General features: G+C 61.9%; 2 protein-coding genes across 17 annotated transcripts in view; one reads left to right on the forward strand and one right to left on the reverse strand.

Annotated features, from left to right (window-relative positions):
• Window positions 1-7,167, forward strand: part of ATP6V0A1 (ATPase H+ transporting V0 subunit a1) — a 68,458-nt gene extending 61,291 nt beyond the window's left edge. For all 15 annotated transcript variants that reach the window (XM_043536586.1, XM_043536587.1, XM_043536585.1 and 12 more), the window contains one exon: window positions 4,168-7,167. In XM_043536586.1, the coding sequence (XP_043392521.1) occupies window positions 4,168-4,261 (94 nt within the window). In that variant the 3' untranslated portion in view covers window positions 4,262-7,167. The remainder of the gene's footprint in view (window positions 1-4,167) is intronic.
• A 4,955-nt stretch (window positions 7,168-12,122) lies between these two features.
• LOC114022659 (serine/threonine-protein kinase 17A) lies at window positions 12,123-27,546 on the reverse strand. 2 transcript variants are annotated; one of them, XM_043536788.1, is made up of 7 exons: window positions 27,419-27,546; window positions 20,202-20,414; window positions 16,239-16,383; window positions 15,912-16,038; window positions 15,483-15,531; window positions 14,597-14,776; window positions 12,123-13,546 (listed from the first exon to the last, which is right to left on the reverse strand). In XM_043536788.1, the coding sequence occupies exons 1-7, from the start codon at window positions 27,511-27,513 to the stop codon at window positions 13,261-13,263; spliced, it is 1,095 nt and encodes a 364-aa protein (XP_043392723.1). In that variant the 5' UTR covers window positions 27,514-27,546; the 3' UTR covers window positions 12,123-13,260. The 2 variants fall into 2 exon arrangements, with proteins under 2 accessions (XP_043392723.1, XP_037743015.1); XM_037887087.2 differs by lacking the exon at window positions 27,419-27,546 and adding an exon at window positions 26,576-26,864.
• Between the last annotated feature and the right edge of the window lie 388 nt (window positions 27,547-27,934).

Consider the following 27,934-nt stretch of genomic DNA (forward strand, 5'->3'; position numbering starts at 1 on the left):
AAGTGTTCCAGAGGAACTGTACAATTCGGACTTGGCTCAGGTCACTCAAGCATCAGTTTTTCCTAACCTGTTACCCATCCCTGACTCCAGTGAATTAACCCCACGCAGCACCCTGTGAATGGTGCACCTCGTCCGTTACCCGGCTGCCATGCATCTGCATCTAAAACATACTGTTAAAGTTACAGAGCAGGGAAGTTCCAAGTCCTTACAACTATTGTAGGAAACCCGATTAAAGATGGAGTCAGCTATGCAGACTTTTTCTCTGAGTGATATTTAACCTGCCTAATTGTTAGTGCTGCGGGAACTCAGTGAAAGGACCAGACACTGCCTTAGCAGCTAATTGCAATTCATTTCCATGGTGGACTCCCAGATCCATTTCCATCACCCCAACAATACACTAGTCCAAGTTGAGGAAGGTCAGCTGGTTAATAGTGAATTATGGCATTCTGGCAGCTGTTGCTAAACTTTGGTGAAGGTTTTAGTCTGCATTCTTTTTTTCTGAGTGCATAAGACAACCCCGATGGCAGATGCTTGCAGCTCAGGGTGCTTCTCTTCCAGGCATGTGGAGAGCTTTTTTTTTTTTTCTTGCTCTGTGTTGTCTGAGCTGTATGCCAGTGATTCACAAATGCTCATAGAATGCGCTGTTGCTCGGCCATTGGAGGGCAACGACATGGATCTTAAATATCCCTTTTGGCTGTGAAGCATTAATTTCTTGCATGCAACTGCTTCCAAGTCACGCGATGTCTGGATCACTCCAAATGGTGGGGTCCCCGGGGGGAGGGTTGCAGTTTTGGGTGGTGATGTCAAAATAAACTTCATACACAGCAAACGTGGTAAGCTGCAAACAGCCGTGTAAAACAAATAAAAAGGAATATTAATGTCCTGCTTTGTGGCCAGCTGTTCTGAGCTGTAAACTGAGAATTAAGATCAGGATGGATGGACAGGCGCACACCAACTGCCCTGTGAAGCTCTTGGCATTCTGTCGCCAGAGGGGGAGTATTCCTTCCTAGGAGGCATGGATGGGCTTGGAATCCAGTGGGCAGACGTGGGTGTAGTGAGACCCAGATCCCCGCCCACTGGTTCACAACTATTTGTTGTTTTTTAGTTTGTAAAAGGCCCTGAGCTCCAGGCAAATCTCGTGACCATAAGCGAGGGTATCGCCATTTCATTTACGCGTGGGAAGGGCGATCAGCCATGCTGAAGATAAAACCTGGCTGAATATTTGGGGAAGCCTAATAATCCTGAAGAATCTAACCACAGGCAAGGGCCACTTGACTTCAAAGCGAAGGAGGCACCTCTTTCAAGGGCAGGCCCTGAATTGGGTTCCCAAATCAACACTTCAGCACCCACTTAGGCACCTGGATGGTGCACTGCTGCTTATGCACAAGCATGAAAATTTGACTTTGACTTTGTAGATGCTCTCAGTTTGGGGAAAGCACTTTACCTGTGACCCTGCAGTTCCTGGGGATCTCATGGGAAAATCCCCAGGCGTGCTGTGCCAACAAGCAGAGGTGGGTTGGAGAGGCCTGTTAATATGAAAACCCTGAGAGGGAAGGTCCGGGGCTTTAGCACAAACCAAAAAATCCTTTTTAAGCCCCTGTTTACTTGAAGTGCAGAGCTAACGATTTCATGAATTCTTCCATGGCACTTGATCAGAAATGAGAGACACTTTACAAAGTTATGCAGTGAAGCAAGCACTCTTGGGAGCAGCAGGCATCCACTGCTCCAAGCAGAGCAATGTGCTCTGGATCTTCCTGGGAGCAAATGTGAAGAAGCATGGCAGGAACTTTCTTTCCTTAGATTTTGGAGTTCTGTTAAATGAAAGTGACCTGGTATCATCATCTACTTAACCCCGCTATTTCCATGCTGCAGCAGCTTCTCTCAGACTTAGGGTACCTAAGGTTGTGCAAGGACTGTGAGCACACCTGATAGTAGCTGCCTGAGCAGGGTGGATCCGAAAGATCGGCAGTCATGGTTACAATGTGTGGGACTGAAATGCTCCCCTCGCTCTCCTCGCTTACAGAGTAGGAATTAGTCACAGGGTGCTTATTGTCAGGGTTCCTGCAAAACACATGACCTTGGCAATAAAGCTTTCGCTCCCTTGCGGAAACTCCTGGCTCATCCCAGGGATTCCTTAGCAGGGAGCTCGGTCCCTGTGTGCACAGGCAGGCAGGAGAATCTATCAGCAGAATGTTGTTTGTCTGAACGCTTCACTCTTTGGCTGTGTCAGGAGAGTGCCATCTTTGCAGACTGGGCTGTCAGTGACTTTGCAAGCTGTGTCGTGGTAGTCGCTCAGGACTTCTCGAGTTTGGTCGCTTTCCAAATAACGTTCCCAGTGTCCTTGTGACATTTTTCAGTGTATTCCATTTTAAAATTATTCATAATGCAAAATGTGTCCTAAAATAATGCTAAAAAATTACTCTGCTAGAGCTCCTGAGAGAGACACCTGGTTCCTCAGAGTGCCAATTTGGTTCCAGCGGACAGCAGAATGGAAAGGGTTTCTCATGGGGCACGCAGAAACATGCACTTGTTTTTATTATGAATCATGGTTTTTCTTTCCATATTTCGCAGTGTTTGACCCTCAGGCAGCTGTCCAGGGTCATTCCTTTCCAATTTAATTTATTATGGAAAACAAATGAAAAAGCAAAGTTAATGCCGAGGTTCTGAGATGATGTGCATATCTCTGTTTCTCCAAGAGCACTCAGTGAGGGCCAGGGAAAATGTTCTTCAACAGCTAAACCCAGACGACTCTGAGGGGGCTCTAGAACGTGCAGGGGAGGGAGAGGGAAGTTCTAAAGCATTTAATAAGAAAAGTTAAAACTTGAAATGTTTCATTCAGTGTAGCACACTTTTTCTGTAGTTTTGGGGGAGAAGGGGACTGTGTAATATTTCCTGTCCCCATTTGTACCATTTTGAAATAATCCTGACCAGGACTTTAGCAAGAGCGACCATTGGTCATGTGGATTTAGTGGCATTAGGGAATGTTGGCGTCGATCTGTGGGAGACCAAATGCTCCGACGGGAGGGTGTCAGAACCCAGAAAGGCCATTTTGCTCCACGTGACTGCATTTTATAATGGGTTGGGGACCGTGTCAGAGCCTTCAGTGATAACAGTGCCTGTAGCTTGTGAGGGCTCCCAATACAGCGGCTTGCAGCTTAAATTGGGCAGGTCTAGATCAGATTTCTGGGAAAACCACTAGTTCAGGTCAAAGACTGCAAGACCTCCAAGCCCCAACTGAGATCAGAGCCCCGTTGTGCCAGGCTTGGTCTAAGGCCCTGATCCTATAGCAGGCTCCCCCTGGGCGCAGGGCTCCATCCAAGATGGGCAAAGGGTGTGAGGAGGGAGTTTTATCATCTCCACTTTGTCTGGGGATTATATCCTAATGGTGTGGGCCATCAGTTTTCCAAGGTAAGTTGGTGGAAACTCAGTTGCACAAGATGTTTTAATGTGTAACTGGGCAAAGCCCTCAAGAATCTTCTGCCGAGAACCATCCTGGCCCTTCCCAAGGGCTGGAGCAGAGGGGTTCTCTAGATTGCCCCCGAGTGTTGGTCCAATCTCTCCTTTTAATTTTTCAAGAAAAATGCAATGACTAAGGTGAGAGAGATGAGGACCGCAGGCATTCTTACAGCCCTCAGCCCAAGGAAATGCAAACGTGCACAGCGGATGCTGATACTTTCACTTGTTTGTTCTTTCAGCGTTCTGGTGGGGTTTTGGGGTGTCTTTTTGCCATGGGAAGCACCAGCATAAGATCATGAGAGATCATGATCATGTGTTAGTTATAAGTATAATCTGTAGAATGTGATTTTTATAGAAACAATATCCTGTAGGAGACACATGTTCCTTTCATTATCCTCTAAATAGTTCCATGTGACACCAGCTTCGTGGATTTCTCCCCATGTTTGTTGCTCATGTAAAATTGATCTTTCTCCACGAAAGCAGCATTTTGACAGTTTTTTCTCCATTCTGCCCAGGAGCTGGGGGAGAGGAGAAATCTGTAATTGTTCAGTTGGGTCCTGATCCCGACTGTGCTACTGAAAGCTTCATTTCATCTGCCTGTCCCGATATGCAGATTTAACGAGGTTGTAGCCAGTCCCCACTTCGTTTCTGACACTGTAAATAGCTGCTGGTGTTGGAGGAATGATTGTTTTCGCTCTCTCTCTTTTGCAGGGTTGAGTTCCAGAATAAGTTCTACGTTGGCACTGGATTCAAGTTCCTCCCGTTCTCATTTGACAACATCCGTGAAGGAAAATTGGACGATTAGAGCGTCCCTCGGCCTAACTGGGCAGTGTTAGACTCGAATGCTGGTGTGTTGTGCTGTGGTTAGCCCTTGTCCCCTCTGTGTTTGTGTTGTGAAGTTGTGTGTAGCTCCCCTGCCATGATGTGCTGCTTCTGCGAAAATGACTCCCATTGCAGCTGCCCGAAGTGTCTGTCTGAGGCTGTTAAGTGGAGGGCTGTGACATCACTGTTGCAAGCGTAGCTGACATCGCTTCAGAGACACTTCTTTCCGCCCTAAGCAAACAGCTTTAGTGCTGTGCGTGTTTACCGTGGGGGTTGCATAGGAAATGTCTAGACTTGGTGTATATAATCATGTATTGGTTTATGATACTGTACAGTAATTAACTCCTTGGCAGATTCCCGTAAAGCACTCTGGGGCAAATACAGCCTCCTATTGCATTAGGAACAGGATGTGCAAACTTTGGCCTGCCCATAGCCCAGCTAATCTGAGAAGGAAGCATTTAGGGGGAAGAGTCTGTCTTTGCCACCTCATTTAAACAAACTGAGATCCACTGATGCACAGAGGGGTCTTGGGGAAAGCTGGGGCCACGTGCAACCCAGAGCAGTTCCCTCTTGCTTCCACACGTGCAGTGTTCTTACTGTGCTTGAGTGAGCTGTTCTCACGGATTGTGAATGGTGCTCTCTTCACACATACAGCTGGGTGCTTCCCGGGGGCCAACAGAGCACACTTCCCTCCCCCAGCTGCTGTCAACTCACTGTAGGCTCCTTCCATCTGCAGTTGCAATTTCTAGCCTGCAGCATTCCTTCCCGCTGCCTGGTGCTGGGGGAGCTGGGCGGATGGGTTCTGACACTCTTCGCGGAAGGGTCCACTCACACTTTCCAGCCCTGCCTCTGTACTCAGCCCATGGAGTCAGGTCTCTTGTTTCCTCAGCAATTTCCCAGCATTTCTCAGACTGGACACTGAGACACGTGCTCAGAATTTGCCCACCATGGTCTGCACCTAACTTACCTAAAATGGCACCCAGCAGCCATCCTCAGCTGTAACTGGGGGAGCATCCTGCAGAGGCCACCAGCCGGGAACGGCTTACCCTGGCACAGCCCGACCCTGCAACATGCACCTTCTGTGTTGTCTTGGGGGCTGCAGTTTGTCTGCCCTGCTGTCTGTGCAAAGAGAACTTACCTGCTTCCCCGTAACTCTCCAACAGCCGAGATCCACGTGCTCTCCAGGCATGCAAGCCAAACAAACCCAGAGCTATTACAGTGGGGCAGGGGGTGTTTTCTGTTTCCTCTCTGGGACTGGGGTCGGTGACCTTCCCCACAGAATCAGTCAGTGCTGTTCGGGCTGCTGGCAAAGTGGGGAACCCGGTAGGGTCCTTTGGGTATTAAGTTCCCTCGAGGGCCGAACAATGGGCTTCCACAAAATTCCCAGCTCTGGCTGATCTAGAGAACAAGGCCCAGATTCAGAGTCCTTGTGATTAGATCAGTGCCAGAGTCATGCTTTGAATTGGTGACGGTCTGTGTGGTGTGGGAGGGCTGGTCAGATGTCAGTGATGTCAGTCCATAATGGACTGGAGTGGTAGAAGCGGGGCATACTGGGTGTGTTTGGTCCCTACTGGAGCTGCAGTCTGTAGTCATGAAGGTGTTTCTCTCCCTTCTCTGTCCCGTATGTACCTGTGCACTGATAACCACATCTGCTACCATGGAAGCTGTCTAATTTTTCTGGTCTCAGAGGCTCCATTGTGATTGTGTCTGTCAGTGTCAGTATCTCTTCCTCTGCCAACGCTGTCCTATTCTTAGCAATCATGCAACCAAGGAGAGTGAACTCCTGGCATTTTGTTCAGAAAATTCTGTTGTTATATCAGTGCCGCCCCTCTGGGGCTGGACTGTGTGATGCTGTGTCTCTTGGACTTGGACACCAAGGGCAAGGGTGGCTGGTAACGTTACCAGAACCATGTGACACTCCCCATTCTTCCCCTCCCAGTGGAGTGGAGGGGTGTGGTAGGAGCCACTTTGCGAGACGTGGGCATCGCACTCCCTGCCGGCTTGGTGTGGCTAAAGGACAGGCTCTGGGCTGCTGAGCCATCAGTTGTGCACCTCTGACTATTGCTTAATGAAGTTAGGAAAATCCGATATTCCACGGACTCCGAGGGTTGGCCATGCTGAGTAACTCCTGTGCAATCTGACATCAGATCAAGCGTTAGACGGCAGATAATTGCCCCAGAGAACCTCACAAGCGCGGCCAGTATTACACTGTCTGGCCTGACAGCCGCACTTGGCCTGTCTGAAGAGTCACCTTGTGAAGGGAGCAAAGGCTGGGACTCATTGCAATGCCCTCTGTGGGAACAGGATTGAAATAGGGTCACTCGGGGGCAGCAGGTGCCTGTTCCCCTTGTGCAGGGTGTGAATAGTCGCTTGCCTTCCCTGTTGGAAATAGCCTCAGGAGTAGCGAAGCGTGCGTAAGCCGTCTGTGTTGCACAGTCAGCTGTAATCGATGCACTGTATGGGGAGGTGGGGGTGGGATAGATACTAATGAAACAGTGACTGGAATCCTTTAAAACTGGCCATCCAGTGGGAAAATGCCTGAAAATGCAGGATCCTCCGAAGTGGTGTGAGAAAAGTGTGCAGCAAGCACTAAAAGGAACAGACCGAATGTCTGAGCGAGGCTGGGGTGGGGCAGACAGGTACAGCTGGGTTTTTCTAGCCACAGCTTGTGTAAATATCCCACAGGGAGGAACTGCATTGTGGGAGGTGTGGGATGTGCACACGGATTTGCAGTCACTGAGCCTGATTCTGTTTACATGTTGATTTTACTGTATGTTTACAATCCTGTTTTAAATGAAGTCTGGTCTGCAGCCGAAGCAGTAACACTAACTACCCTGCTGGCCTTGTTGTGATGCTCGGTACACATTACAGTGTTGGAGTTGAGTGTAACCTGAGCTGTCTGCATTTATTCCTTCCACTGAGCATGGTTCTGAGGCTGGGCCTTCCCCTCCCTAAGCAGAGCAGGCCGTCTCAGCCTGGAGCTGCTCTCTGCTATCTGGACATGGTGGGCAGAGGCCAGGAGGCACTTGCTGGCCCATGGCAGGGTCGATGAGGTGCGGTTGGGTAGCTCTGCCTCCATCCCGCAGTGAGCGATGGAACCCAAGCGGGGGATGACAGATGCAGCTAATTAATCAAAGGGCACTCGTCTAACCAAGCGCCCCCACAAGGAATGCCTGTGCCCGCAGCCAGCTGTTCAGAAAGCCAGAGGGAAGCCTCCAGCCAGGGCTCTGCCTGTGGAACGGGTCAGTCTGTCCTGAGTGCGCCCTGGGTTATTGCAGCCAGACATGGCCCATCGGTACCACGAGGGAGCCCTGACCTCCCCCCCAGGTTTGCTGTTTCTTGGGTGTCCTCCTCTCTGGGCCTGGGGGCTCCAAGCCCAGCCCCATCGGCTCTTGTCCCACATGCAGCAGGTCCTGCCGCGGCTATTGGCTGAGGAGACTGCTGGCCAGCGGGCCTCTCCTGGGCAACCCCCTCTCTGCTGGCCAGAGATGGGGAGTTGGCTAAAGGGGGGCAAGCAGTTTTCTGGGGACTTGCTTCCCCTAGGCTGATTAACCCTGTCTGCATCCACTGCCTCGCCCTCCTGCCGCAGCAGGGCCAGCATGTGGGGCTGAGCGTGGCTGGTGCTTGCTAGCCCCATGGGACTGGGGTTTTCACCCACATCCTGCGGTCTCAGGTCAGTGCTCGGCTCCCCGGGGCCGGATCCTGCTTAATTTTACTCTGTTCCTGCTGTTTTCTGCTCTTAGAGCAAATGGGGACCCTTCCCCCACTGCTCTCCTGAGGGGCACCAGCCCTCGTGGCTGCTGATTGCTGGCTGCAGGCAGGAGCAGCGCAGCTGTGAGCCCCCAGATTAACCCATACCCTAGGGCGTGCCCCCATCCGTCTTCAACGGTCGCCCCGCCTTTGCTGGGCCGCGTTCTCAGCACCGCGGGCCCCACGCAGCCAGAGGCTGAGCTCCCTGCAGGGCCATCGCTTATCGTACTGTGCAGGCCGTGGCCCCCCCCCAACACACCCAGCTGCTGGGGGCCCTTCCCCCCACACCAACTGGGCCCGCTCCACATGCTGCGTTCGGTAGAACAGCGTCCGCCGGCAGGCCCTGCGTGCACGGGTGTGTCTAGGCCTGGCCCTGGGCAGCGCCTTCCCCTTCCTGGGCTGGGCGAGACCCCACCATCGCCGGGCCAGCCCTCAGGCCTGCACAGCTGGAGACGTAGTGACCCGCTGCACTGGGGTGTTCATGGGGGGAGCTGCCAGGGGAGGGGGCAGGGCTAGCCTGGCTCCTGCCCCGATTCTGGGCATGCTGCCTGTTGCATTAGCCTCATGGCAGCCAGGTGCAGCTCTGCTCCGGCCAGGCCCCCGGGCAATGGGGCTGGGTGAGCAGCCCCCTCAGCCACTTCCTGGGGCCCAGGAGCTGTGGGCGAGAGCAGCCTCTTGGGCCATTGCGCCAAACCCTGCTCCGTCCTCAGGTCTCGCGTTCCTCCCAGTGCGGGCACTGGCCAGGGCCTGGGACCGCGAGGAATCCCCTGGCCTGGAGCCCAGGGTTTGGAAATAGCAGCCCGGGGGCGGGGAAGAGAGCAGGACAGTCTGTATCTCCTCTCGAGGCTCACCGCCCCTGGCAGGACACACTGCACCCGGGCCCCTCCCCTGGAGCACAGTGCCCCTCGCCCACTAGCGCTGGCATCTCACCCTGCCCCCTGTCATGCCCTCAACCCTGCTCCCCACTCCTCTGAACGGGGCAACAGCACCATCCCTTCCCCCCTGCCCCCACGAATGCTGGGGTGGGGTGCATGCCCTGCCCTGCCCTGCCCGCAGTACCACAGGGGACAGGAGCCCCTAACGGCTGCAGGGGCTTTTCCTGCGCCTCAACCCCTGCCCTGCCATTTGAAGGGGTTTGGCCGAGCGGGGGAAGCCCCCACCCCATTCCTCACCTGCGACTGGGGGCCCGTTTCTAAGAGAGCTGCTCAAGGCGGAGATGAAGGGAGGCCCCTGGGGCCGGCTGCTCAATCCACCTTTCCTCGCCCCTTGGCGGGCTGGGCACAGCCGGGGCAGGCTGGGGCGGAGGAGGGCTTGGGGGACCCTGCACACTGCGAGGGGGATGGACAAGACCTGGGGCAACCTTGGCCAGCGCCTCAGAGCCCCTGTGGGCTAAACAATGATGGGGCCGGGGCCCCACCTTGCAGCCTGAGCTCCGGGGGGAGGAAGGGCCTGAGCTGGGGGAAGGGGGAGGCAGGCGGGTGGCATGGAGCTAAGGAGGCTGTAAATGCAGGGGCAGCTGGGGGGGCTTTGCTCACCCTCCCCCGGGCATGCCTCGTCGGCTAGCTTACCCTGCCCGCCCTATGGCACCCGGCCGCCCATGCACCTACAGCCCTGAGCAGGGCCCCAGGCTCCAGCCCTGACCTTTGTGCGGGGAGACAGCAAGGAGCCTGGCCTTTCCTCTGGCCGAGGCGTGGCCACCGTCCTGGCATCCTCCCTGGAATAGTGGCAGCCCAGAGCGCTCCGTGCCAGCTCCTGCCTGGGGCCCGCGGTTCCCCTGCTCGGGGGCGGTGTGGGCTGGGTGCCAGGGGACATACAGACCAGGTGGGGGAAGGGGGGCAGGGGTGGGCTCCTTGCCAGCTCTGCCCCTGCAGGTGCCCCTGAAAATGCCCAGGGCAGAGTCAGCAGGAAAAGGGGCAGAGGGGGGAGCTGCCTGCTCCCCATCCCAGCCTGGACCAGGGCCCCAGCCACCGCTGGTGCCGCACTGCCCTCTCCTGGCCAGCCCCAGCCTCCATTCCCGGCTGCCTGCACCGGGCTCCCCGGCTGCAGCCCCTCGCCCTCGGCTGGGCCCAGGGGCCGCGGCTGCCCTGGCAGCAGGACAGAGCTAGGCCAGGCCCGAGTGCGAGGGGCTGTTGGCCCCGGGGAGGGACAAGCAGCTCCGCGGGGAGGGATCAGGCCCGTGCATGCTGCCGCGCGCTCGCTAGGTGACAGCAGAGACCGGGACTGGTGCAGCCTCTTCAAGAGCAGGGCCTAGCGCTGGCGCCTGCCCGCCCTGGGGCTGTGCTTGCAGCTGGGATGGGCAAAGGGCCCTTGGGCACAGCGCTGCCCCACACCCAGTGGGGCCAGGGCCCCAGCCTGGGTCAGGGGGACCTGCCCTGAGGGGCTCACAGCCCAGCCAGCCAGGGGGTCAGATCACAGCGGGAGCACAAAGGCTGCAGGGCAGGAATGGGGGGAAAATGGCTCCTGGGGACTCACCCCAGGGAGTACTGGGCAGCTGGGACCCAGACCCAGTGCAGACAGTGCTGGGCAAAGCCTGGGTTGCTGAGTGGAGCTCCCGGGGGTTGGCTCCCTGGAGCAGGGGAGTCCTCGCTCGCTTGGATTTTTAAATCTTGGGGAGGCTTGAGGGCCTCACACTGCCTGCCCCTTCGAGCATCAGCCTCCCTCCTGGCAGAGCGGGCAGGCAGCCAATCAGCTCGTGGCCACGCGGCTGGGGTCCATGGGGCGGGAGCAGAGCTCCCACAGACAGGTGCCCCCGAGGGGCAGCTGCAGTGCTCGGGGGCAATTGGTGCCATGTGGAACCCCCCCAAGTGGTGAGAAAGCCCCAAAGTGGGTCAGAGCCCCTGTGCTCGGCCACAGGCCCCAGGGAGGCGCGGCGGGGGGGCTGGCCATTCATCCAGGGCACGTGGCCATGAGAGCCTTGTGGGGCACAACCCCCGTGCAGGAAGCCTGGATTGTTGGGGGGGCACTGGGTGCCTGGGCTGCATGTACCTGGCGGGGGCTGGGTGCATGGAGATGGGCTGCCCGGCAGGCACTGGGTGCTAGCAGGACTTGCCTGCCGGGGCTGTGCAGGGCTCCGGGAAATTGGAGCCACTTAGCTCCTCACTGCCCCTTATGTGGGAGCAGAGACTGATGAAGCTGCCCTGTGCAAGCCCGCCGACCTGGGGGGAGGTGGCTCGGCCACCAAGCCCGTGCCCCAGGAGCTGAGGCAGGGGAGCTGGAGGAAAGAGCCAGCCCCAGGGAGGATGGGGAGGTGGGTGCCCGGGTTTGTTCCTTCTGCCCTAGGTCCCAGCTCCTGTGCAGTGCAGCCACACGCAGGGCTGGGCATGGGTCAGGCCATGGACCACCAGTGCCAGCTACGCCGGCTGAGACGGGGGCATGTGCTGCCATGTGCACATCCTCAGAGCCACGGGGCATTTCCTGGGTGCATTCCAGGGGAAGGGGTGAACCGGTGCCCACCTGGCAGAGCAGCAAACCGTGCTGAGCTCCCCTGGGTGGCTCCCGAGCCCAGCAGCACCGTGCCGCCCAGGTGGGATTGTGATGCTGGGCTGCTGTCATGGCCCTGGCAGGGAGTCAGGTGCTCGGCCCTCCAGGCTAGGAGCTGCCTGGCCCAGCCCTGCCACGCAGGCACTGGGGGCTACGAGTCAATGGCCGTCTGCTCTGCCATGGCTCCCAGGAGCTCGCCGCACCGGGGAACGCACCGCCCGTCCTACGCACCGCGGGGGCTGAGCCTACCTGTGCCGGCCGGAACTGCAGCCCCGATGGGGCCTCAGCGGCTGGGGGAGCCCCTGCAACCTGCTCACTTCAAAGCCAGGGATTGCGAGGCCAGAGTCAGCAGGTCACTGGGGCCTGGGACACTGCTCCTCCCCGTCCCATTGCACTGGCAGCCCGCCCTTGCCCTGCCCAAACTGCTCGCATGGAGCCCGGGCTTGCATCTGGCGGGGAGAGGCAGGCAGTGGGCCCTGCTGGGGTGGCCGTGGCCGTGGGGCAGAGGCCGGTTGTGCCAGCCCTAGCTAGGCTCTGTGCCTGCCTGGGTGAGTGTGTGGGGCCCCTGCGGGGCACGGGGCCCATGGGAACCCCCTGGGGGAGGAGCTGTAACATTTTTAGAGAGAGAAACTTTAATCCTTTATTTCAAAGCCATGAAGCAACCACGTGGCAAGCGGCAGCACCGGGCAGGGCGGCCGCGGCATCCGCCAAGCCCAGCGCTGGGCGCGGCTGCAGCTGGGAGCGCCAGGCCCTGGCTGCTGCCCCACGGGCTGCCCTGAGCGGGAGCCCAATGGCACCACCTGCTGGGCCAGGCGCCCGCTGGCAGGAGCTCCCGGTTCGGTCCCTGCCTGGCGGCCTGATGCCAAGGTGTGAACGCAGGCAGACCAGGGGCTGCTCCAGTTTCCCCTGCAATCAGCACCTGGAGTGTCAGTGGAAATCTGGTGGCCCTGCCACCTCCTGGTGCCACCTGCCCCTTGCCCTCACCAGGGCTCTCCACGTGTCCAGCACGTTGGCACAGAACAGTGAGTCACTGCGGCCCAGTGGACCTCCCCCCGGCCCAAGTGGACCAGTACATTATTTGCTAATTCAGAAACAAGAGGCAAAGCTTGGGTCTGCTGCTGGGTGAGGTGGGGCCAGGCCGTGGGGCCCTTCCATGCCCCACACCAGGACGGGGGGCATCCCTGTGCTGTAGCCCCCAAATGGAGCTTCCCGGGTTCGGAGCTGAAGCAGCCTCTTCCCCGCCAGGCCCTGTGCTCCCGCCGGCAGCTGCTCTGCCCAACTCCGGGGGAAGCTGCCGCAGATTTCGGTTTGCTGTTTGAATTGTGGGGATCTAGGGGTGACCCCCAGGGCTTTTCCAAGGTGTTTGTCTCCCATAGAGGCCACAGGGGCTCGGTCTCCTCCTGCAGCCGCTGCCTGGTCCAGCTCTGTGGGGCAGTGACCCCAGCAAGCTCCTGCTGGTAACGGGTGCTCCTGTCCCCCATCACTGACAGTGGGGGGCTCCCCTCCCCCCCAGTGACCCAACCTATCCCGTCTGGCAGGCTCCGTCCTCCCCCGCAGCGCTATGTACACAGGAGCCGCGGCTGCGGGGCAGAGCGACCCAGGTGCCCGTCTGGCTCCCCCGGGACCAAGGTGAAGCTGCTCCTGCTCCCAGGGAGGCCACCCCTCCAGGGGTCCGTCCCTCCCGAGTCCGGGGCAGGCTCGGAAATGTGCTGCTCTCCAAGGCAGCAGGCAGAGGGGGCGCGGGCGGCCGGCTCAGCACACCAGCTCCTGGGCAATCTCCTGCAGGGCTGGGAACGGCTTCCGCACCCCAGGCAGCTCTGTCTCCCGCCCCTCCAGGCCCCCCAGCTGCCGGCAGGGGCAGGGCATGGTGTAGGAGGCCACCAGCACCAGCTCCTTGTCCTCCTCGGGGCCACTGCTGCCCTCGCTCGCCGGGGCCTGCTCCGTCTCAGCCCGCACCGGGGACACCAGCTCCACCGCCGGGGCTGGGGCCGGGGCCAGCCAGGGGTGCTGGAGGCACTGCTCGGCCTTGGCCCGCTTCCTGCGGGCAGGAGGGAGGGGATTAGTGCTCTCAGCCCAGGAGTCCTCGGCCCTACCCCTGCAACTGCCCCCGGCCCGCATTGCTGCCCCGGGGCTGCCCTGCCTTCCCGTAGCTCCGAGAGCCCAGCCTTCCTCCCGCACCGTGCTCGCATCAGGGGTGACAGCCAAGCAACGAGCCCCCTCCCCAGGGACACCAGCGAGGCCAGCTCCAGGGCTGATCTCCTCAGGTGCCGGGAGCGCGTACTTGGCAGGAGGCTCTGGCCCGGGTGCCACATGCCTGAGGCTGGCGTGGGAAGGTGTGACAAAGTGGGACTGTTCTTAATGTTTCCTCTGAATATTTTGGGGGTGCCTCAGTTTCCCCTATGCAGTTCTTAAGTCTCTAGGTGGTGGGGTAAGGGTGTATGATCATTGCAGGGCCCTAGAGGGCAGGTGTGTGCAGGGGTCTGGACACAGAGAATGGCCGACACCCTGTTTCCTGGCAACTGATGGCCTGGGCCCTTCCCCCCTGCAAGGTGAGAGCTAAAGGGTTGGAGAACAAAGGAATCAGGTGACCTCCTGGCCCGGGAAAGGAACAAAGCCCAGAGGAGGAGGGGCTGGAGGGAGTTTCAGTTTGGGGCTGGCTGGGACATGGAGTGAAGGGCAGACGGGGTTGTCTGGCTCACTGCCCCCCAAAATGGACCCGGCTGAGGGGTCCTGTTCTCTGCACCTACAAGCTCTGTGTTAGACCATGTTCCTGTCGTCTAATAAACCTTCTGTTTTACTGGCTGGCTGAGAGTCCCGTCTGACTGCGGAGTTGGGGGGCAGGACCCTCTGGCTTCCCCAGGACCCTGCCTGGGTGGACTGGCTGTGGGAAGCGCATGGAGGGGCAGAGGATGCTGAATGCTCCGAGGTCAGACCCAGGAAGGTGGAAGCCGGGTGAGCTGTGTGTCCTGCAGACAGGCTGCTCACAGAAAGGAGACTGCCCCAGAGTCCTGCCTGGCTTCGTAGGGAGCAGTTCCAGAGCATCACCCGGGGACGCCGTGACACAAGGCCAGGGGGCAGCGGCAGGTACCTGGGGTTCTTGACGAGCAGGGAGCGGATGAAATCGATGGCCTGGGCAGAGATGCCCTGGAAGACGTCGGGCGGGAACTGCACGTTCACCTGCGAGATGTTCAGGAAGGTCTCCTGCTTGGTGTCACCCAGGAACGGCGACTCGCCCGTCAGCATGACGTAGGTCAGCACCCCGACACTCCTGGGGAGAGGCCCTGGGGTCAGAGCCTGCGGGGAGCCCAGCGGGCCAGGGCCTGGCTCCCACCGGCACTAGCCACCTGGTCTGTGGGTGACGGGAGGAGACGCGGCAGCCAACAGGGTGGCACACCGCCCGCAGCCGAGGCCAGACCCATGAGACTCGGTGGCTGTTCTCACCTCCAGGCCCCTCCCCAGGCTGAGCCCCCTGGCACCCTCACGCCTCTGCCGGACGCTGGCAGGTTCACAACCATGGGCTGAGAGTCCTTCCCAGAGCTGGGGGGGCCGATGGAGGGGACCTAGCCCTGTACACACCCCCCAGCCGGCCCCAACTGCAGTACTGGTCATGCCACAAGTGGGCACTGCACCCCTCCACTGGGTGAGGGGCTGAGGACACTGGGGCAGGGCAGAGCGCTTTCTGGGGGGAGAGTATCTGCAGGGGCAGGGGAGATTCGCGCCCTCTCCAGGGGTGCCCCATGCCAGGACAAGCAGGAACTCAGCTCTGCCGATGATGCACCGCAAGCAAATGCTGCAGCTACCTGGTGACCTGTGGCAGGGGGACGCCACCAGCCGCCTCTTAGCACTGGCCCCCCCGTGTGCCGTTACCCTGCCCCCGCCCCACAGGAGAAAGGACAGACCCTCCACCCTGACCCACAACGGGCCAGAGCTGACGCGTGCCCCTAGGAGAGGGCAAAGGGACCCCAGAAACCTACCACATGTCGGTGGCTGTGCTGATGGGCTCGTAGCTCAGGACCTCAGGGGCTGCAAAGGGAAACGTGCGGGAGTTACGGGCCCTGCCGCTGGTGCCAGCCTCTGCCAGCGACTCTGCCCTAGGGTGAGGAGGGCGCCCAGGCCGGCAGTGGGGGGCACTGGAGGGGGCAGCAGCTGCGCAGCGAGCTCAGCACAGGGCTGAACCGGCTCAGGGTGGGGTGGCGGGACCCATGCCCAGTGCCCGTCTCTGCTGGAGTGAGGTGCCAGGGCCCTTGGGCACATGGCCCAGAACCCAGGCACTTGGGGCAGATTCACCCGCGTGAGTGCACGGCCGTTGTCTGCAGCCCGACAGGGATGGTCCCGTCCCCCCATCCCCGCCCCCTTCCCCCTGCCCATCCCCGGCCTCTGCTGCCAGCCGTGGTGCCACTTACCCACGTACTCCGGCGTGCCCAGAATCTCGCGCACCTCCCGCACGGCATCCACCCGGCGCGACAGCCCGAAGTCCACAATGCGGATGTCGCCCAGGGGGCTGCTGCTGGTCAGGAGGATGTTCTGGGGCTGCGGGGCAGGGGCAGGGTGTGAGCCGAGGGCAGGGGCCCTGGTGCCGGGGCAAGGGGAGGAGGGGAGGCTGCTGGGAGAACCAGCCCTTTCCAAGCTTGTGTCCATCCCACCGCCCTCCCGGACGCCCCCAGCAAGGCGGGTGCCAGCCCCGCCTCGGGCAGGAACAGCCGCCCTCCCCCGCCCGGCCTCGCCGGTACCTTCAGGTCCAGGTGGACGACGTTGTTCTGGTGCAGGTAGGCGACGCCGCGCAGGATCTGCCGCACCAGCCGGATCACGTCCCGCTCGGTGAAGGCCTCGTCCTGCTCCGCCACGCACTGCTGGAAGATCTCCCCACCGGCCGCGCTGGGGGGGGACGGCAGGTTAGGCGGGGACAGAGCCCTGCCAGCAAATGCTCCCGCCAGCACCTGCATGTGCTCCCCTGCCCAGCGCACGCTAACCCCCACCCCCCCAGCACACGCTAACCCCCCCCAGCACACGCTAACCCCCCCCTTTTCCCCACTGCAGGCACAGCTCTGGCACCTGGTTCCCAGCCTCCCCCTCCACCCCTGGTGCTAAGCACTCGGCCCCGCTCCCCTCCAGTGCTGGGAGTCGAACCCAGGCGTCCTGACTCTGTCTGCTCGTTTCACAAATGGCAGGCAGGCGGGGACCCCTCGGGGAAGGGCTCCACCCCCATTCCCTGCGTCAGCACAGAGCCCCCAGGGCCCCGTACCCCGGCCCCCTCCTGCCGGGATCCCAGGAGACGGCTCTTAGCAGCTCACTCTCCTGGCCCAGCCGCCAGGGCCAACACCCAGCCTGCTACTCGCTGGTTATGTCACCGCAGCAGCAGCCCTAGCGCCCAGAGGTCAGGGCCGTGCACGCAGCCTGGCAAGGCCCTGCCTGCCCCAGCGCCCGGCTCCAGGCCCAGCCCCGGCAGGGGGCGCAGGGAGCACGGCATCGTCCCCATGGAGCTGCTCGTTCCCACGCTGCTGACCCCAAGGTGCCCCCAAACAGCCAGGATGCCACATGTTCCTGGGCTCCCGCCGGGCTGGTTCCTCGCCCGGGGTGTCTGTTCCCAGCCTCCTGGCAAGGGGTCACAGTGCCAGGCAGGCACAGGCTGGGAGGGAGCCAGGGGCTGGCCTGCAGGAACTGGGAGAGCCAGAAACCTCCCTGGGGAGCCTGCACCCATGGGACCAGTGAGGGCAGGAAGGGTCGGATACGGCTTCAGAGCAGGCCCCAGTCTAGGTGCCCCAGTGGGATGGGTGGGTCTTTGCCCATCCCCGGCCCTGCCACCCCAGGATCCTCTTCCCAGACTTCCCCTTTGGAGTCCAGCGATGTGCATCGTGGCAGATAACCCCAGCGCAGGCTGGCTGGCCCTTTAAAGGGAGCTGCTGGCTGCTGGCCCCAGCTGGCTGGGATCAGAGGGGTGATGGCGCTGGAGGAGCTGAGACCTCAGGTTGAGCAGAGGAACCACAGCGAGCAGCTGGGCTGGGCCCAGCCCCGGCCCCGAGTGAGGGGCTGCAGCAGGTTGCCGGGGGCTCCGGGAAGGTGCCTGGGACGCGGGGCTCTAGTCTGGAGGCAGGGAGGTAACTCTGAGGGGACTGGCCCGAAGGGAGCCCAAGTGGGGTGAAAGCAGCCTTGGTTTGTTACCCTGGAAGGGGACTGAATTCTGAGGGAGTCAGCTGGAGGGCTGAGCCCACGAGACCGGGAGTGCCTGCCGTGCCACGCTCAGCCGCGCGGGAGGCTAGCAGGTAGCCACGCCCTGTGGCCCCTGCCGGAAGCCAGGAAGGGAGGGGGCAGATCGTGGCTTTCTGGGGCTGCAGGGCGCTGCCCCTGGTGCCCTGGCTTTGTGCGCTCGGCGCACCTGAGCACAGGGGCGAGGTAGCAGCTGGCCCAGGCAGGGAGCCGTGGGTTCTGTGACTGCAGGAACTGGGGCCAGTCCCCAGTGTGGGCAAGGCCACGGAGGGGTCACTCCAGGCTGAGCTGCTCCCCAAATCTGGGGGGACTTTCTAGGGGACATCAGAGGCAGCAAGGCCCAGTGGTGAGGGCCCTGGACTGGGTGTCTGAACATCTAGGTTCTACTCCTGACTTGCCATGGGACCTTGGGCCTGTCCCTTCCCTTCTCTGGTCCCCTCCCCCCCGGTCTTGTCTAGTCAGCTTGAAACCTGTAGGGCAGGGACTGTGCTAGGCTCTGCATTTGCGCACTGGGGGCCCTGATCTCGGATGCGGCTTGTCAGTCCCACTGCAGGAGCGGAGGGAGCGTGCCGACGGGCAGGTTTGCTTAGCTCACCTCATGCTGTGGTTACAGCGAGAGCAGATCACAGCCCCGTTCTGGGTGCAGAAAACACGGACAAAACCACTGGCTGCTTCTGGGAACTCGACGCCGAGCTAGCGCCGCGTTTCAGAGACTGCCACCCACACACCTTTCCCAGCGGCCGCACAACGCGCCGGCAGCGGGCAGGGGCCAGCTGGGGAGCAGAATCCATCCGCCTTTCCAGTGGACCCCAGACCCACAGGGCCAGCGAGGTGCTTTCAGAAAATCCCCAGAGCAGCTGCAAGCTTCTGTTTCCGCCTGCGTGCCCAGCGGGGAGGGGTGCAATTGCCAGGAAGGCCCAGGTCTCATGGGGTCCCCCAGCCACCTGGGCAGGTGCCTGCTGCCAGCACCACGTCAAGGGCTGTGTAATTAGCTGGTGTTTATACTGGGGCAAGGGGCCCAGGGTAGCATCCATGCCCAACATGCTCGTTACCCAGATGCCCAGCCTGCCTCATGGGTCCATGGCATCGTGCCGGCAACAGCCAGCCCCAGCCCAGCCCCTCCCGCTTGTTCCAGGACCAGTGAGGGGGGTACTTAGGAGGGTCCCAGCACCTCTGGGTCACTGGTTCCGACCCGGCCTGAGTGAGGAATACCCCCTAGGCCTTGCTCCGTCCAGTCCCTACAGGGACATGAAGGTCGAGCTCTCCCTCCTCCCTGGGAGGGTGCTCCCCAGGCAGGCTGGGCTGGCTCCCCTCCACACACCGCCCCGACCCACCAGCCTTTGGAGGGCAGAGCATGGGACCGTCCAGAGGCCCTGCCAGTAGCAAGAGCTCCTTTCCCATTGCAGGGGGCTGCCGGACCCATAGAACCAGTCCTCCCCCACCAACAGCACAGGGTCCCCCTTGCTCCGTTCCACCCCATGATCAGCCCCTCCGTCCCCTCAGCCCTGCGGTGTGTCACTCCTGTCTCCTGCCGCTCCCGTCCCTACGTCACTGTCCCGGCCCCACCTGGGTCCCTTTCCCGGTAAGTGAGCCTGGCCTGGTTCGTGCAGCGGCCCCAGACAGGAAGCCACGCTCTCTGGGGACCCAGCCAGGGCCCTGTGGTGGAGCCATGCGGGCAGGATGCGGCCCCGAGATCAGCAGCTGCCCGGAAAAAGAGCTGAGAAACGGGGCTGAGGCTGTTTCTCAGACACGCTCTGGTTAAGTCACTTCCTGCTGCGCTCAGCCCCAGCCATGCAGCCAGCCGAGGCAGCAGGTTTCAAGCGCAGGTGCCAGGCAGGGCAGGGAGCTGGTGCCCTGACACGGCTGCACCGCAGCCTGTAGGTACCCCCGGTCCGCACTCCATGGACAGGCTGTTCTAGGACCCTGGGAAGCACTTTCTAGGCTGCAGGGCCCTGATCAGACACACCTCCCTGCAGCACCAAGGAGAATCCTCAAATCTCTGGGTGGGAAGGGACCTCAGGAGGTCATCTAGTCCAACCCCCTGCTCGAAGCAGGACCCATCCCCACTAAATCATCCCAGCCAGGGCTTCGTCAAGCCTGACCTTAAAAACCTCAAAGGAAGGAGATTCCACCACCTCCCTAGGTAACCCATTCCAGCGCTTCTCCACCCTCCTAGTGAAAAAGTTTTTCCTAATATCCAACCTAAACCTCCCCCACGGCAACTTGAGACCATGCCCCGCTCTGTAGAGGGTCCTGCCCCCACCGACCCCACTGGCTGAACCAGGGAATGGGCCCAGCCTGCAGCCTTCGCGATGCAGAGCCAGGGGCGCGTACGGAAGGGCTGGGGCCGTGAGACCAGCAAAGAGGTGAGGCAACGTGAGGCCCCTGCTGGGCTCAGCGTGGGGCCGAGGCGTGAGGGGCAGGGGGCCCTGTCTGCCCAGGCCCATGGCGGCGAGGAGCCCCGACCCGAGCCGCCGTCCGGCACTCACCACTCCAGCACCAGCACAATCTCGGCGGGCGTCTCGTAGACTTCGTGCAGATCCACCACGTGGGGGCTGCGGGCGGCCAGCTCCAGCACGGCGATCTCGTTGATGATGTCGAGCCGGCAGTCCTCGCCCTTGCGCCGCTTCCGCAGGAACTTGGCTGCGAACTCCCGGCCCGTGGCCTTCTCCAGGCACTTCTTCACCACCGCGAACTTGCCCCTGCGGAGAGGAGCCATCAGGGAACTGAGCAGGGGCTGGCCCCGGCCCCTCCATCACCACGCCCCCTCCCCACGCTGCGAGGCCCCCCTGCCCTCCCTCCCCATCTCTTCGCAGCCAGCCCCCGCCCCGGCGAGCCCCTGAGCTGTGAGAGTCACCACAAGGTGCAGCTTCCGCGACTCAGGGACCAGCTCCCCCCAGCCCTGGGCCCCCAGCCCTGGGCCCAACCCCCTGCCCGTCCCCCACAGGCTGTAGGGCCCATGCTCCTCTCCCCCATGGGGGTACACCCCCCTGCCCCGCCTGTGACCGAGCAGCCCCCTTTGTGCAAATGCCCCAGCCCCTGCTTCCCGCAGGAAGCTGGGGGCACAGAGGTGAAGGAGCAGCCAGGCTGAGGGTGCTGGCCCGAAGGGTTTAAGCGGCACTCGGGCCAGTGAAGGAACCTTCAGCCTCCCCTGCCATGGCCTGCACCCACCGGCGGTGCCAGGCCCAGGGCGGGCGCTGGCAGGGGGGCCCGGCGGGGGGGGCATACAGGGGCCTGGGTCCGAGGGAGGGCGGAGATGGCTCTACTCAGGGCACCAGCCCAGCTGCTGAGAAGGGTGCACAGGCCTCCCCAGTGTCATGCACCCCAACTGCCAACCCGGCCCCCAGCACTGCGGAGATCCTACAGCTCCCCTGTGGCCCCCTGAGCAGGGGTACGGCCCGGTATCCCCATTATCCACAGCTGCGTTCTGGGGCTGGAGAGTGACAGCCTGGCTGGGGACCTCTGGGACCTGCGGTATCCACAGGGCCCCCTCCCTGTGGGGAAGCACGACTTGCAGCTTAGCTCCCCCAGGGCCAGCCCCAGAGTCACTCAGACGCCCCCATCCCCCTGCCAGGGGAGCGCCCTGCAGATTTGCACCCGGGGGGAAGAAGCCATCAAGCAGGGGCAGGGGTAGCTCCCGCCCTGCAGGCAGAAGGGTCACGCGGGGCAGGGAGGAGCCAGGATCCCGGGATCTCACCGTGTAAACAGAGAGGTTCCCTGCTGCCGTTTCCAGGAACCCCTCGCCTAAGGGGAACCACGTGTCCCAGGCACCGGACTCCGCTCCTCAGCGAGCGGCAGCTGGGGGCACCCCAGTGCACAGGGCACCGCGACCACATCCCCAAGGAGAGCGGGCACAGGCCCACTTGCACTGCGCCCACCAGGCCTCAGGAGACCCTGGGGCAGCAGCCAGCAGGAGCTCAGAGACCTGCCAGCGCTTCCCCCACAGGCTGCTTCATGCCATACACGTGGGTCCCAACCGACCCACACGGCTCCAGCCACAACCAGACAGCGGCAGCCCCTCCTGCGAGCCAGAGGAGCCGAGCGCTCACCCTGCACAGGATCGCAGCCACCTCACCCTGGCCCCCCAGCTCTGGCTCCAACCACCCCATAAGCCCCAGCAGAACCCAGCTTCCAGGCGAAGCCCCGGCCCAGCCCTACCAAAACTGCCCCTTGGCTACGAGAGAGAGAGAGAGACAGGGCTTTCCCGGCTGGCAGAGGCCACCCCCTCCTGGCACGAAGCAGCCCCCAGCATGGCCCTTCACCCCTGCCAGCTGCCCCACGCTGTGCCGGGCCGTGCCAGGAAACCGTGCATCAGCCAGCACCTTGGCCCTGGCACAGCCTGAGTCTCTCCCTGTCTCGTGTCGTTGGCCCCGAAGAAAAGTGGGAGGAAGCCAGAGCAAATTGCTCCCAATTAGCCGGAGCCACCCAGGGACCTAGCCCTTGTCCCCGGGCGTCAATCGGCGCGTCACAGGCCAGGCCACCCAGCCAGGCCCGACCTGCCACACGCAGTGTCTGGGGCCTGTCCTAGCAAGGCCCTTTTAGGGAGTTGGCCCCTCAGGCAGGCAGCCCATCCCCTGTCCCCGGGCTCCAGAGACAAGTGGCCTGGGTGAGGCTAGCGAGAGATGACAGACCCCTCACCCGGCTGCTCCCCCGTTTGCACCATTGGACAGAACTGGAGAGCTGGCTCCTGCCCAGCCCCAAGCCGCTCGGCTGTTCTCAGGGCCACCTCTGGCGACAGCCGCTCGTCCCCAGAACGTTTGGAAATGGCACCGACTCAGACCATTGGCCCAAAACCGAGAGATTCTGACAGCTTCTGGGTGGCTGCTTGTACACAGCCAGGAAGCTTCCCCCCCCCCCACAGCTCTGCCAGGGCCCCTCAGTCCTGCCCGCAGTCCCCTGCCAGCCCAGCCCTGGTGCCCTTTGCTCACACCCCAGCTCGGTCCCAGCGGGGAGTCCCCCTTTGGGAGCTGGCTCTCCACTGGCACACAACCTGCCCTGGGTCCCAGGGCTCTCCAGGGACCACTGGGGCGTGGGCTAGTCCAATTCACTGTTCAGCTGGCCCCAGCCACTATGGCACCTGGCAGGAGCATGGCAGGACTCCCCTCTCTGAGCCCGGGGCTCCTGCGGGTCATTAACGCCCTGCAGCAGGCATGGGCAGCAGCCGCTCTGCACCCTCCTGGGCTGGGCCAAGCAGTTGTGCGGGGGGGCCTTCCTCCAGGATGAACCCTCCAGTTTATTGCCATGCAGCCTGGGGACCATGGGGTAAGCTGGGAGCCCCTGGCCTCCCTGGTCAGGTGCACAGAGAAGTGGGGCAGGAGCAGCAACTGGAATTCCAGCCCAGGGGGATGCCCTTTGCCTCCCTCCCAGCAGCCCCAGAGCCCTTTGCTCCAGCCACCACCCAGCTAGAGGAGCTCCCTTCCCAGGAGCTTGGCCAGCTGTCTCCCCCATGTGCCCAGCCTGGGCTGACCCAGGATTCACGGCCTCCCGTCCCCAGGAGCCTGTTCATTGCCCCTGAGCGAGCGGAAATTGGACACGAGTGCGTCGTGCTGCAGGAACGTTTCATGCCGCAGCGGGTCAGCATCTCACTCTCTCCCTGCAGCTTGACGAGTCGACACCCCCCCACCCCAACTGCTCCTCACTGGACCCCACAGCCAGGGCAGCTGAAGGAGACCCCAGCCCCTACTCTGCAGACCCACACTGTGGGGCTCGTCCCCAGGGTGTCCTGTGCTAAGCTGGGGCAGATGAGACAGGCTCCGCCTGGAGCCACTTCTCCTCCTGCAGGAAATGAGCCACCTGCTTCCATGGCTTGTGCTCCCAAAGCCAGAGGGGCAGCCGCAGCCAGCGAGCTCCTGAGGATGGTGCAGGGAGCAGGCCAGGGGCTAGGTGCCCGAAAGGAGCCCCCCGCTTCTGCTTCCCTCTGTGCCCAGGAAATGCAGGGACCAGCAAGCTCCCAGCTCTGTGCTCAGCTGGACTCCTGGGTGGGTCCTCGAAGTGTTGCTCAGATCAGACAGTGCCAGGGGATGGGCATGGGGGCTGTGCAGCCCAGCAGGGCTCAGCTGCTTTGAACCCAGCACTCCGGGCTCACAGGTGCCACCCAATGGGCAGGTGTTTCCCCATCAGACTGGATTTGGTTCATCTTGGCTCCTCCTTATGCACCTCCTAGGCCAGCCTGATGTGCCGACCCCACTCGAGAGAGACCCAGAACAGGAATGGCTGGGGGGGTGGGAGAGGGGGCTGTCGGTCAAGACTGTGGGAAACCAGAAGAGCTTGTGTCTAGGGAGCCCGGGTGAGTAGCAGGGGCTGCAGGTCGGGATAGAGAGGCACCAGCAGAGCTGTTGCAGGAAGCTTGCCCAGGACCAGGTCTGGCTCCAGCCATGGGCAGTTTGTCTCTCACTTTCACAAGCTCGAAACTTCATGCTTAAATTCTTCTTTAAAAAAATCATAAGGAGAACAGGCGCCACTCCCTGAGGGGCGGGGAGGGGCTACACAGCCACCCACTAGGGGTCTCTCGGCTCGTCCCGGCGGTACAAGGACTGTGCACTGGGCTGGACACTGGAGACCTGGGTTCAGTTCCCATCTTTGCCACAGACTCCCCGTGTGACCTTGGCTGCGTCCCTTCATCTCTCTGGGCCTCAGTCCCCGGCGGTGGCATGGAGATGATTGTTCCCTTCCTCGCAGGGAGGCTGGGGGGACACAATCCACCAGTGATTGTGAGGCTCAGACACTGGGGTGGGGCAGCTGGGCCTATCTCGTGGCTCTGCCAGAAACAGGGCCGCACTGGCCCCCGGGCCACAGGCACAGACGGAAAGGAGGCCCTGCGGGCTGCTCCCAGGGTGACGTTCTCAGGGTCGGAAGGTGGGGGCCAGCCTCTGTGCTACCATCCCCTTGCTGAGGGCAGGCAGCAGCCAGTGTGGACTAGGGCACGAGGCGGCTGGCACAATGGCTCAGACAGGGTGAGATGCCAAGTCCTGGCCCAGGCCGCGAGGGCATCCGGCTCAGAAATAGCCTCCGCCACAAGAACCCAGCTGCAGCCGTCTGTCCCGGGCAGACTGTGCTGCTAAAGATAGCCAGGGTGGGTACCGGCTCCGGCCTCAGCCCTGGGGAATCCAGGGCTGCTTTCAGAGCGCCAGCAGCCTGCTAAACACAGAGAGCTCCCCCATGCCGGTGGCTGCTCGTGCTATGCCTAGGGCACGCCACCTGCCCAGCACCCAGTGACTCCGCTCTGTGCGGAGCCGCACGCCACAGGGAGATTGGCCTCCTCTTGGCTAGCAGGAACTCAGCAGGTAGCAAGGGACTTGCTCTGAGCAAGAAACCGCACCGTGCTCGGCTTCCGACAGTCTGCAGAGCACTGAAATGCTGGGGAGCCTCCCTGCAACCAGCTCCCCCGGCCTGACCCCGGGCAGCGACAGCCAAACGGCACTTCAGCGGCGGGAAACAAAGCCAGGCGCCAGGGGGAAGGTCTCAGAGAGATGGGGTGCAGGGCTCTCTGTCCCGTGGGTGGGGGGGGAGGGACAGTTACAGGCTCCCTGCCTGGGGGCGGGGGGAGGGTTACAGGCTCTCTGACCAGCGGAGGGCTCTCTGCCCCCGTGTGTGGCTGCGGTTTGTGCGACAAGAGATTCTTCCTTCACCAGAAGCTGCTGTATTTCCTTCCCCTCCCCCAGACGCCGCAGCCCGACCTGGGCACTTTCGGTTGGTGCCAGAAGCACCAGCGAAGCGAGGAGATGGGCAGGAAAGGCCCTTTCCATGCTCCCCACGGGTTATTTCAGGCCCCAGAGGGGAGGGGGATCCCAGTGGCATCTCCCCCACCCCCCAGTCCGTGCTGTGCCCGGCTCCCTGCTGCAAGCCTGGCTCAGGGGTCAGCTGAGGACACTGGCGGTGCCTGCAAGGAGGCCTCCCCACCGCTGCTCCAGGCGGCAGAGTGAGAGAAACCCCAAGGGCCCGGCGGCATCTGGCGGTTCCACCACCTCCTCTCCCGTCCCCGGCTCTCAGCCAAGCGCTGCTGCCACAACCTGCAGGGCCCCGGGCTCAGGGCCTGTCCCCTGCCTCAGTGGCCCTGGGCTGTGACGCCCACGGGGGCAGCTTTGTTCAGCGCTCCCCGCACGTGGGCGCCAGCAGCGCGGCCCCAAGAGAGGTCACACACATCGCGCCCCCCCGGGGGCCTGGAGCCTGCTACCAACTTCCACCGCGGGCGCTCGCAGCCGGGGGGCGAGGCCCCAAAACAGCGCTTGGCCTACGCGTCCCCAGGCCGAGACACCCGGGCCATTCACAGACACACACAGCGAGACACACACCGCGACACCCGGGCCATTCACACACAGTAACACACACACACAGCGACATCCGTGCCATTGACACAGACACACACAGAGCGACATCCGTGCCATTCACACACAGCAACACACACACAGCGACATCCGTGCCATTCACACACACACACACACAGTGACACCCGGGCCATTCACACACAGCGAGACACACACCGCGACACCCGGGCCATTCACACACACACACAGCGAGACACACACTGTGACACCCGGGCCATTCACACACAGCAACACACACACAGCGACATCTATGCCATTGACACACACACACAGTGACATCCGTGCCATTCACACACAGCAACACATCCCCCCCCCAACTAATTCACACACTGCTCAACCAACTCAAGCACAAGCTGAGCGGTCACACTCACACACTGACACACGTACAAAGTGAAACACACACACCGGCAGTCACACACCCACCCCCCCACACACACACCTGCCAGACCCAGCCCCCCTCTCCTTGCTGCGGGCCGTGACTGCGGGGCGAGCGGTCCCTAGTCTGGGGGCACCATGGGGACCCTCCAGCCCCCGCTCACCTGCCCAGCTCCCGGCCCAGCAGCGTGTAGCTGTCGGCGAAGCGCTCCGTGCGGATGCGGGTCTGGGTGGGGGCGGCCATGCCCTGGCGGCTCATGCCGGACGGGGCGCCCAGGGGACGCTGCCGAGGCGCGCGGGTCCCGGTGCTGGCCCCGTCCCAGGCGGGGGAAGCGGCTCCGGACGGGTCGGTCCCGAGGCCGGGGGCCGCTCTGGTGTGCAGCGAAGTCTGGCTAGGGGGGGCCGCTCAGCCCCGTCGGCGCCTCCTCCTCCCGGGGGCGGCTCTAGGCCCGGTCCCTCCCCCTGCCTCGGCGGCGGCTGCTCGTGGGGATGGGGGGGTCCGTGCTGCAGACAGCGCGTGGGACGCGACGGGCCCCCACGAGAGACCCCCCCAGCCACGGGGCACACCTGGGGACCCTGGACGTGGGCACCCAGGTGAGGCCTCCTTGGGGAGGGGCAGCTCTGCGCCCCCTCCTGGGCTGGGGAGCAAATGGGGGGGGGGCTGCTGCTTTGGCCCCAGGGAGCTGGGGGCAGCCCCGGTAGTAACAGTTCTCAGCACTGGCCAGAGGCAGAAGCACCCCCTCTCCCCCGGTACCCGCCCCCCACACCTGCCCCTGCCCCCAGCTCACTCCCCAACCCAGGACCGGGTATCTGCCTCCATACAAAACAGAAACAGGCCTGAAGGCCGCAGGCAGGAGCAGCCCTACAGTAACAAACCCTTGTTTGTTAGGTGTGTTATAGTGGACCCTACAATAACAAACCCTTGTTATTGAGTATGTACTACGGTAACAGGCCCCGGCCCCGGCCCCACTAGAGTCAGGCATTGCAGAGGCTCGTGGGACACTTGCGGTCTAGCATGCCAGAGGAATGACAAAGCCAGAGGTAAGAAGGGAGGTTTCACAGACATTCCTCCAGAGAGGAATTCTGGTGCCCTCAGCAGCATCCAAACAGACCGTGAACAAGCACCGGCGCCCTCTTCACCTTCTCCTCCAGGACAAGCTACACAGGCTCCCTCTCCTGTGTGCTCTAATGGAGCTTGGGGACAGGGAGCGGTTGGTGCACAGGTGGGGCAAGGTTTGCATTGGGTTCTCCCCCATCCCCACCCCCTGCAGCACTGCCCAGGTGTTTCTGGCTCTGCGATCCTGGTGCTTAATGAGCTGCCGCAGAGAACCCCCATGAGGCAAGTGTGCAAAGCCCTGACAGGCTGCAGGGGTCTGGAGCAGGCCCCCACGGGACAGCTGCCACTGCATTTCAACCGAGACTGGCCACCCGCCCTACACCCAGGGTGAATTTCACCCCGTCTGCTCAGAATTCCTCCCCGGTTACTAATCCATGAGGAAACTGGCACCTGACACCACACTTGG

This window comes from Chelonia mydas, chromosome 27 (genome assembly GCF_015237465.2).
Source record: "Chelonia mydas isolate rCheMyd1 chromosome 27, rCheMyd1.pri.v2, whole genome shotgun sequence".
Lineage (NCBI taxonomy): Eukaryota > Metazoa > Chordata > Testudines > Cheloniidae > Chelonia > Chelonia mydas.

Coding starts and splice junctions, on each gene's coding strand:
- LOC114022659 (XM_043536788.1), bottom strand. CDS start 27,513: ATGCTGCTGAGGGCACCAGAATTCCTCTCTGGAGGAATGTCTGTGAAA. Junction 15,532..15,911: donor GGGCACGCCGGAGTACGTGG/GTAAGTGGCACC, acceptor TTCCCTTTGCAG/CCCCTGAGGTCCTGAGCTAC. Junction 13,547..14,596: donor CTGCTCGTCAAGAACCCCAG/GTACCTGCCGCT, acceptor TCCTGCCCGCAG/GAAGCGGGCCAAGGCCGAGC.